The sequence below is a fragment of the Papaver somniferum genome, chromosome 8, assembly GCF_003573695.1.
Source record: "Papaver somniferum cultivar HN1 chromosome 8, ASM357369v1, whole genome shotgun sequence".
In the NCBI taxonomy this organism is placed as follows: domain Eukaryota; kingdom Viridiplantae; phylum Streptophyta; class Magnoliopsida; order Ranunculales; family Papaveraceae; genus Papaver; species Papaver somniferum.
In genome coordinates, this window is record NC_039365.1 from 85,457,037 (window position 1) to 85,466,530 (window position 9,494).

Here is a 9,494-nt window from a genome sequence, read left to right on the forward strand (position 1 = left end):
CACACTTTTTTTGGTCTCCGGGATCTCAAAACAATATAAATTTTTTACACAAATCGCCTTTGTTTGAAGATTTAAAGTATGGAATTTCTCCTCAGGTAAATTTCAGTATCAACGGGAATCACTACACTCATGGTTATTATCTTGCAGATCGAATTTATCCAAAATGGTCAACTTTAGTTCAATGTTACCGTCAGCCACCTGCCGGTGAAATGGGTCGTTCATACTCGTATTTCAGTAGTAAACAAATGAATCTGAAAAAGGATGTGGAACGGGATTTTGGAATTCTGAAGCGGAAGTTCGCAATCGTTTGTGGGCCTTATCGTGGTTTAAGTGCTCGTGAAATGCATAAGACTATGCTGACTTGCATCATTATGCATAACATGGTTATCCAGGAGACCAGTCGTAACAAGAATTGGACTAACCATCAAGATTAATACTTAAGGCCTGAGATTATACCAGCTAGAGGATTACCTGCAAGAAACTACGCGCAAATGACCAGTCATATTGAGAACAGAACTCTGTATAACAGGTTGAGGGAAGATCTCAGAGCGCTTATGTGGGCTAAGTTTGGAAGAGATGGGGGACAAATTGAGTAGTGTTTGTTTCATTTGTTTTTGTTTTTTTATTATTGTTTCATTTGTTATTTATTTTTATTTTCTTAAATTGCTTAAGTTTCATTTGTTGTTCCATAATTTTGTTTTGTAGTTGTTTTTTAAGTTTAAATTTTTTAACGGTCATCAAAAGTAGCGGTCTATACTTCATTGCTAGCGGTCTAGACTCAACCGCTAGCATTCCTTATAAATCCTTCACTTCATCCATTCCAAACTCACACATCACTTCTCTACAAAAACTTCTCTACTTTTTGGTTAAATTATGGATGATCCTAGATTCACTGAAGATGAAGATTTATCTCTTGTATAAACTATGTAATACACTACCCGAAGAGAGGTGAAGAACTACGGATGAACGGTTTACCTAGTATGAGTTATTTGGGTAAAATTCATGATGCCTTCTGCACAGAGACAGGTAATCCTCATAACCGGGATCGTGCTGCTTTGTTTTGCCGATTCATGGATATCAAAAAAGAGCTTGTGGATTTTGTAGCTATGAAAAGGATTGTCACTCGATACCGTCTTAGAGGTGAGACTAATGCTTAATTGGTAATACGAACTCGAGACGAGTGGCGAAGATGAAAACGAAAAAATTTCAAATACGAAGCGCATTACCAAATTCTTAAAGAGTTTTTAATAACTCATATGGGATGTTAAGCTTAATAATGTTTTCATGGATGTTATAAAGTTTAAGTTTTAATGTACTGCAAAAAAAAAAAAGTTTAAGTTTTAATGTAATGAAAAAAGTAGAATTTGTAATGAAAAACCAGAACTATTTCATTCACCATAACCAAACTACTACATATTCATTAAAATTAAAGCTGATACATTAATTAATTAAGTGGCACTACTTCATCGTCTTCTTCATCATCCTCATCTTCAGCTTGAACCCCAAATTGTTTTCTCATGTTTCTCTTATTTTTTTTTTCTTACAATTCCTCTGTTATCCTGTCCATCTCCATCTCCCATACCATCAATTGTATGGCATTCATTTTTTCGGTGTATGCATTTAGAATCTTATTCTTGTCATAGTCAGAAACAAATTTTTCTTGAGTTAGTCGATGTTTTTTCATCTCCTTAGTCAAGAACTTGCGATCTACAACTCTTTGTTTTTCGACGACCTTCTTATGCTCTATCAAAGTTTCAATAGTACTACTACCTCCTTCACTTTCTTCTCCTTCTTGGGCAGCTTTTCTCGCTGCTCTTGCATGATTTCTTCCTAATAATTTCCTCTTAATTGCAGTATTGACATTCAAGTTGGAATTGTTGTTTCTGGTGGTTTCTGGTGAAGAAAATCGATTATCTGAAGGGGATGAGATGATTGCGATGGTTGTGAAGCTGGCGTTGAAGGTGAAGAAGTGTATGGTGAACTTGCAGGTACATTCTGCATGTTTGCTAACACTTCTGGATTATATTTAGGCAACACTTTCAAAATATGATAACAACTTTCATAAGCAAAATTGTTCCCATGTTTATGGTGTCAATCAGTTCGGCACTTTCGTTCGACATCAACATCGACAAGACCGCTCTCTCGACCACGAGCAGCTTGCATTAGAGCAGCGACATACAAGGAAACTTGGGCGTTGATTGTAACAAAGCGACCGGACAATCCATTTGCATCACGCTCGTTGATGTTCATAGTTTTGTTTCGGAAGTTAGCAAATATGTTATCCCACAACTTGGTAGATTGTTGACTGGCACCATCGATACTATCTTGTGTAAAGAACACATACTTTCTGCAAATGCTTTCATCTTTGGCTACGGTAAATTTTGGACCCCTAGTTTGTTTGTTTTTTTGTTGTTTAGATTGAGTATTAGATTGAGACATATTAAAGAAATTGTACAATACAAGTGAATGAAATAATTAGATGATGAAATTTATTTTAGATTAACAAATGTGAAGAGTAGAGAAGAGAAGGTATGAGTTAAAATGTTAGAGGAATATGGTATTTATAGGGGGGGGGAATTATGGCCGTTGGATCAGATTATACTCAGCGGTGCAAACTATACTGGCCGGTCTTATACAACCTGGTAATGGTGCAGTAAACACCTAATGGTGTAAACTGGACCGAACGGTCGAGTTAATTTGACCTAACCTGGCTAAGTGACAATTTGCCAGTTTCCCTCCTCCATAATGGGTGCTTAAATGGCAAACTCTTTGGTTTGCCACACCCGTAGGAAGGGGCCTAGTATTCTTGACGTACTTAGCTCGAACTCGTACAAAGAGCTGTTAATGTTTTATTAATCGGCAAATAGGACAGCAACAAAGTTTAAACAATACAGTGAAAACAAAATTCACAGATTAGAAAACAACTGCGAGCAGTGGTTTTGGTTTCAGTTTCACTTTCCAAGTAGTTTGTTTTTTCTCATCAGAATCATATCAGTTACTTTTAGTAGGGATGACAAACGTCAAACCCCACTCTCTATCTTTTTCATCATCACCCTAACATTTGTGTGTATATATATATATATTTTATATCCATTCCAAAGCAAAACCACTAGCATCAAAACTCATATCACCCTGTGATTTTCACAGATTAATTCACTCGTGTTCTATAGACTTCCCTAGCTAGTAATGGCATCATCACCAGAAACAGCATCTGCAGCAGTTGGGAAAGTCGCATATCAAAATGATCCGCCCCTCTCCCTATCTCTATCGGCAACATCTAATACCGATGATGTTATCATCCCAAAGAACGAATGGTCTCCGTTCGAAAGCAGAGCAGATTTCAACTTAGACATCGCTCTGCTACTGGTATTCCTTGTTTGCTTTATTCTTAGTGGTTTTACACTAAACTTCTTCATCAATAAATTTCTCAACAAAGGTTCTCCTTCTCCTGATTACCGACAAACCCAGAGATTAAAACTTCAAGAAATGGCTAAATCTTCTGGACCCACACTTGAATATTCACAAGAGATTGAACTAGCTGGCAACGAACCACTTTGTGCTATTTGTCTATCAGAGTTTGTTAATGGGGAAGAAATTAGAGTGTTATCAAAATGCAATCATGGATTCCACGTGAAGTGCATCGAAGCATGGTTGTTATCTTCTCATACTTCGTGTCCGACTTGCCGAACTACTTGTATGGGTACCTCCCAGCCGCCCCTAGAGAACCAGGGTGGCGATGAAAATAATGATCTAGAATCCGGATTTGGCAACACTAGCCGCACGGAGTTACCGGTATAACCCACAGCAGAAGAGCAGAGTAATGGGTCAGTCTAAATACAATATGAATTTGTAAATTATGCAGATGAGTTTGTTTCTTTGTTTGTTTGTTTAGTTAAGTCTGTTTTTTCTCTTTACCTAAGGTTAGAGGATGCAATGTTAGTGTTGATTAGAGGATATGAAATGTACTTGCTATATCCCTCTGATTGATCCATTTTATTTTTGATTGCTGGTTTAGCATTTACCAACTTTGTTAATCTGTCAAGTGTTGATTTGGTAGGATTTGGATAGAATTTGGATAGAGCGGCTTAAAATTCATATGCCTCCACTTTGGTCTCTCGAACTTATATCTTTGATTCCCCTCGCATCATGAGAAACAGGCATAAACTATTCTGAACTTCACTAGAACTGAGAATTTAGTAGAGAAAATGGACCTAAAAAAAGGTAAAGAATATGTTAAAAGTTTGAATCTGGTCTCAGTTATGCAAGCGTGACAAGACAGGAGGATTACTGTTACGTTTGAAGCTCAAGTTAAGATGTTTCCAGAGCATGGATGTTTCTAGCTACGGCATAAGTTGTTGTTATCAGTATTGCTAGAGTTGCAAGGAACAGACAGACTACATTCAATTACCATGGCCATGCCCTAGAACACACGTAACCTTGGGCATAGTTGGTCCCCATTCCCAACTGTTTCTTTTGTATTCCCCCTTTGTGTTCTCTTCCTTAATTTCATGGATATATGATGGCGATGTTGAAAGTTTTGACTCTTCAATCGTCTCTCATGGTGGTTCAGCAGGCTGCATCCACCAGTAAATGTGAAAAACCGTTGGGCGGTTTTAGACTCTTGATTAGCATTTTATGGGCTAAGTAACAGAAGGTGCGAGTTGAAAATGCGCAGGAACCATATATTATCCGACTACTATTTCCACCTAACTTTACTTTGTTCCAACTAACTGCCAAGTGATTAAAACAAACGCCTCGCCATGAACTCTTATCGGACCTATCTAAGTTTTGAAAGGAAAACAAAAGAAGATGCAATATTTATTGGGGAGAAATTAAAAAAAAAAAAAAAACAAATGAATCTCATTAAACTGCAAAATTAATTCATCAGGTTCACAGGAGCGGGAGAAACCATATTCACAAAACCATAACCAACTACAGTATGTAGGTGCCGTCAGTATGATACAATTTATACACCCCATAGAAAGCGTTCCATTTAGTACATCCTACAAATTAACATGCTGAGAGTCAAACTGGGGAAATAAAAACGGTAATCAGTTTCTGATATTCCTGGGACGAAAACAATCCTTGTTTTGCAAACTTTTGTGTCTATATGATATCTGTATGTTCCTTGTTTTCCAATATAATGGTAGCTAACCTTCAGTCGTAATGATGTCTATTTACATTAAGATTCCCCTTTTCCCAAAGTAATGGGGGTCCTAGGTCAGTCATGTCCAGAAATCCCTTGTTATATGCATATAGCCCAGCAAGCAGCTGGATCAGTTTGTTCTTCGCTTATCAGCCGAGTCCCGATTACCACTCTGAGAGAGTAGCAGATCTTTCATATCTCTATAACTTCTTAATTCCTCCAATGCATCAGATGTCTTCCTAAGCACGAAGAATCCAGATGCAGCGGTAGTAACTTCTCCGTCAAACTCGTTTTTGGATGATTGCGAAGAGTAACAACTTTGGTCTTGTCGCAACGGAGGTGCTGTCTTTAACGTGTGTACGAGGACGCCAATGGCAGCATCTTGCGATTTTCTGGTTGAGGAGAATGCATGTGAAGTAGATGAGTCCGAAGCTTCTTTCCCACCGAAGGTCCTGATATAAACAAGGAGTTTCTTAGACGGTGAGACAGTTGAGGTTACCAATCAATGCCATTGTTGTTTTAATTTTCATAAAAAAGTAATCAATTGAATTGACCAACTATAATTTCACCCAACTCCATCATCAACTATTTCTCCAGTTTCGCAAAAGTAGCCGAAACGTAATATTATGTGAGAGCTGATGCCAACTAATTAATTAGAATCTACATTATTTATCAGGGCATCCAAGGAAGTCAAAAATCGCCTATACATTTAAGCCAATACTGTCTACGGATCAGTGTGTCACTAAAGAAACCTAACTTAGTTTCTGCCTTGATGTTTAGTACTCGTCATAAAATAAGATAAGATAATGACTATAAAAGAATTCACATAACATGGCATACCGGAACACGTATTGAATTAACGTTCACTTCAGAATAAATTAAAATCCAAAAGACAGGCACAAGGACCTCGTCACAGATAGACCTAACCCAGATATATATTTTTTGGAAAGCAAAATGTAACAGTGGAGTTACCACATTGGAAGAATGAGAGATACTGTTAAGTCCTAAAACAAAAGCATGTGTATCCACTATCCAGTAGTTCAATTCAGAACCGCAGATCTGAGTTCTGACACACCAAAGAAACGAAGCTACAAAATTCTCACTTGCACAAGAATGAAACACACTGCCGATTGACAACGGAGAGTTGGAGATCAAAGCTTAAATGCATTGTCCTAATATACCACGTCATATTTGTAACCAAATCTCAAGTTGTCATGTAAAATCCTCCCCCCAAAACTAGAACCATACGTATGTATTTTAACTTTAATCTGACAGCTGAGTACTGGTTCAGATTTCAAAGATATACGGGCTTTAAACTTTAAAGAGGTTTTCACCAATTAAAAGCACTCGCCACACAAGACGACACGCTAGCATGAACTGAAATAAAGTAGGCACTCCAGGCAAAGAGAAAACAACTAAGAGCCCATGTAACTTGTGCAACATGGAACAATGAAGGTACAATGTTCTAGCCAAGACATGGTAGCACAAACAAATAAATTGCGAAGATAGAGGTAAAACACAATTACCTGGTCTGAGTATCAGACGTATCAACATCATCAACAGCAAATGGACATGAGAACTCGCAATCATCAAGATCATCCTGGAAGGACAATCTGCTTGAGCTCCTGGAAAAGCCAATGCATGGAGAACCGCTGGAAGACATCAAGCCTGAGAAGCACCCGGAATCATCTTTGCCATCTTTGAATTCCTACACAGCCAATAAAAGTGAGGTCAAGAAACAAGGACGAAATACAAGTTAAAGATGTGCGATAGAATAGTATCTTAGGAATACCTTGTGGCAATAAAGGTTTAAATTTGCAATTCCAGAGGGCAGCTCTGCTGCTCTTGAAGCATCCATTCTCCTAAATGACCTGCTTCCCGATGAAGATTCCTGAGAAGAATGGTCGTATTTGGTGCTTCTAGGGGACATAGGAGGAAGTGCATGTCTGTTTGGATCAGAGGAACTATGAGTAAAAAGTCTAGAATTTCTAGCTATCATTGGCACCGGGATATTAACAGGAGCACTTTCTGAACGTTCAGACCGCAACCGGGAGTGTAGAGAGTTGAATCCTGAAACATGGGTGGGAGGAGACGGAGATGGAGATGGAGAAAAGGGAGGTGAAAGTTGATATTCATCAGAACTCAACCCCCTTCTTTGACTTGAAATTTTGTAACTCTGAGACCTCTGGCTGTATATATCAGGGGGTGAAGGTGAATAATCAGATGGTGTCGGAGGTGTACGGTAAGCAGGTGGAGAACCACTAAGACGATAATTCTGTGTAAATGGAGCAGCTCTGTGAAGACCGGGAGTCCAGCTATGCGGACGCTGAAATGGGCTAGATGAAGAAGGATGGGCTCCTCTCAATGGAAAAGAAGTGGCACGATCTTCAGCAGAGGGGAAAATCTTCAGAGGGTCAGTAGCGGGGCTCCCAACATAGTCCATAATAAGCTGTGGCGGCAACGATGTGGAAAGCTCGAGGTTGAAATCAGAGAGTGTTGGACGGTATGTTGTAGATATACAGAGCCGACCTGGGTGGGCCTCCACTGGTGCAAAATTATATACCTTCATGGTTTCCTCCTCCTCTCTCGAGAATGGTTCACTAAAGGAGGAAACCTTATAAATGATATCAAACCTACAGGTCTGGTTCGATGTGCTAAGTCGCCGGAAAATTCTATAGGCAGGTAGAAGCCTCATCATTGAATAAAGAGAACGTAAAAGTATAATGGATTTCTTATATGTCTTCCCATAAGAGATGGATCCTTCGCTGGGTTGAGAAAGCATTGTCTTAGGAGACTCGTACTGAACTACCCACCTCTCTATAACTGTTTCAACAGTTGCTCTTTCACTTGGTGTAGCAAAGAGATCATCGGATGAATAAGTACCCAGGTCATCATGAACAAGTATGATATCAATTATCATTGGGTCCATTAAATTCCTATGCCAGAAATGCAAATTCTCTAAAGCCGCAGGACGATCTCCAAGAGCTAAATGAAACCACTTATCACTCTTTCTAGCACGACCAGCCGAAGCCAGGTCACCACTATGATCATTTGATCGAGGTGACGGTATCCTAGAATCCAAAATAATGTGTAAGCTCTTGAGAAGGAACTGCGAGATTATCTGCTCTGATCTTCCCGATTCAGAGTGTGGACTACCATGAAAAGCCATTTTTCCGCCTTCCTTTTTTCTTTTCTTATTAGCTCTTAAGAATTCTGTGATCCATATTTGACATAACTCGATAAGAACGCTGTCAATGCCATGGCCTTTGTCACCTAACAGTGGCAAGAATTTACCAATAAGACCACAGGAAAACTTACCAATAAGACCACAGAATATCCAGTCATGGCTTGCAAGAATCGAAACATAAACCCTAAATAGTCATAATCAATAATTCTTGTCTGCACAATCAGTTCTCAACACCCATATTCAACAAATTGCCACATCATTTAAACATCCCTAATAAACATTTTTCAAGAACTTCAGATCTATAAGACTAAATCCTAACATCAAGAAACATACAAATAAAATTTCATAACCCTAAAAAATTTAGTTAACCACTGTTTGATCTTCAACTTAAATATACACAACCTTAGAAGATCAAATTAACATGAAAAACCAGCGAAACATAAATTATTAATAAAGAAACGGAAAACTCACCTCCAAGAAGTTGTTTCTTTCTGTCTCTGAAACGGAAGAAGAGAACGGATAAAGAGGAATCTGACTACATTAGATGACGAAAAGACGTGCGGATTTTGAATTCTCAAGAGTTGCGTGATGCGTTCATTAATTGAGACGAGAAGAGAAGGGAAGAGAAAGAGTGAAGAGGACGCTGAACAAATTTTTATCGTTTAAGTTATTTTTCTCAATTAATTATTGATTAGTTTCATCTTCTCTAATTAATTACTAATTAGACTTATGATATACTACTACGTACCATTTTTCCGGGATGAAATAGAATCCCCGGATAATTAGAAGGAAGTGGAGTGTAGTTTCCCTCTACCATTTTCAATCATGTCCTCTCTTCTCTACTGTCGATCTAATCTGGTTTTGGTGCGGGCTGGCCCACCACAAACTACCCACGCCCTCTCTGTCTCTCTCTTTGGATCAAGCACAGACTGTAGTTCATCCTAAGGGACAGAAAATTAAGCCAACTTGTTTGCATGGCCGTGGCCAAGCTATAATAGTAATGGCCTAGTCCGTATAGGTCGTTCCGTCAAAATGCATCCAAGTGATGCATGTTTGGTCCGCAATATGGCATAATGATGCCTAAGCATCAAATGCCCTCTTTGCGAGGATACGCAATTATAAACGAGCCTTAGACATCATTCATACTCTTCCGGCTAAGCT

The 9,494-nt window shown here is 38.7% G+C and overlaps 2 protein-coding genes across 2 annotated transcripts; one reads left to right on the forward strand and one right to left on the reverse strand.

Annotated features, from left to right (window-relative positions):
- The first annotated feature begins 3,068 nt into the window (after positions 1 to 3,068).
- LOC113304713 (RING-H2 finger protein ATL79-like) lies at positions 3,069 to 4,095 on the forward strand. The gene has a single exon (XM_026553853.1). It carries the CDS (start codon positions 3,187 to 3,189, stop codon positions 3,796 to 3,798), a length of 612 nt encoding a protein of 203 aa, XP_026409638.1. The 5' UTR covers positions 3,069 to 3,186; the 3' UTR covers positions 3,799 to 4,095.
- Positions 4,096 to 4,854: 759 nt separating this feature from the next.
- On the reverse strand, positions 4,855 to 9,136 carry LOC113301880 (autophagy-related protein 13a-like). Its single transcript, XM_026550721.1, has 4 exons — positions 8,805 to 9,136; positions 6,939 to 8,419; positions 6,673 to 6,854; positions 4,855 to 5,598 (listed from the first exon to the last, which is right to left on the reverse strand). The coding sequence occupies exons 2-4, from the start codon at positions 8,313 to 8,315 to the stop codon at positions 5,277 to 5,279; spliced, it is 1,881 nt and encodes a 626-aa protein (XP_026406506.1). The 5' UTR covers positions 8,316 to 8,419; positions 8,805 to 9,136; the 3' UTR covers positions 4,855 to 5,276.
- Between the last annotated feature and the right edge of the window lie 358 nt (positions 9,137 to 9,494).

Bases quoted from the DNA above. Each gene is read 5' to 3' on its own strand.
- LOC113304713 (XM_026553853.1), top strand. From the start codon at position 3,187: ATGGCATCATCACCAGAAACAGCATCTGCAGCAGTTGGGAAAGTCGCA.
- LOC113301880 (XM_026550721.1), bottom strand. From the start codon at position 8,315: ATGGCTTTTCATGGTAGTCCACACTCTGAATCGGGAAGATCAGAGCAG. The intron at 6,855-6,938 runs GTATTCCTAAGA...TTGGCTGTGTAG, and splicing joins TAAACCTTTATTGCCACAAG to GAATTCAAAGATGGCAAAGA. The intron at 5,599-6,672 runs GTAATTGTGTTT...TGTTTATATCAG, and splicing joins ACGTCTGATACTCAGACCAG to GACCTTCGGTGGGAAAGAAG.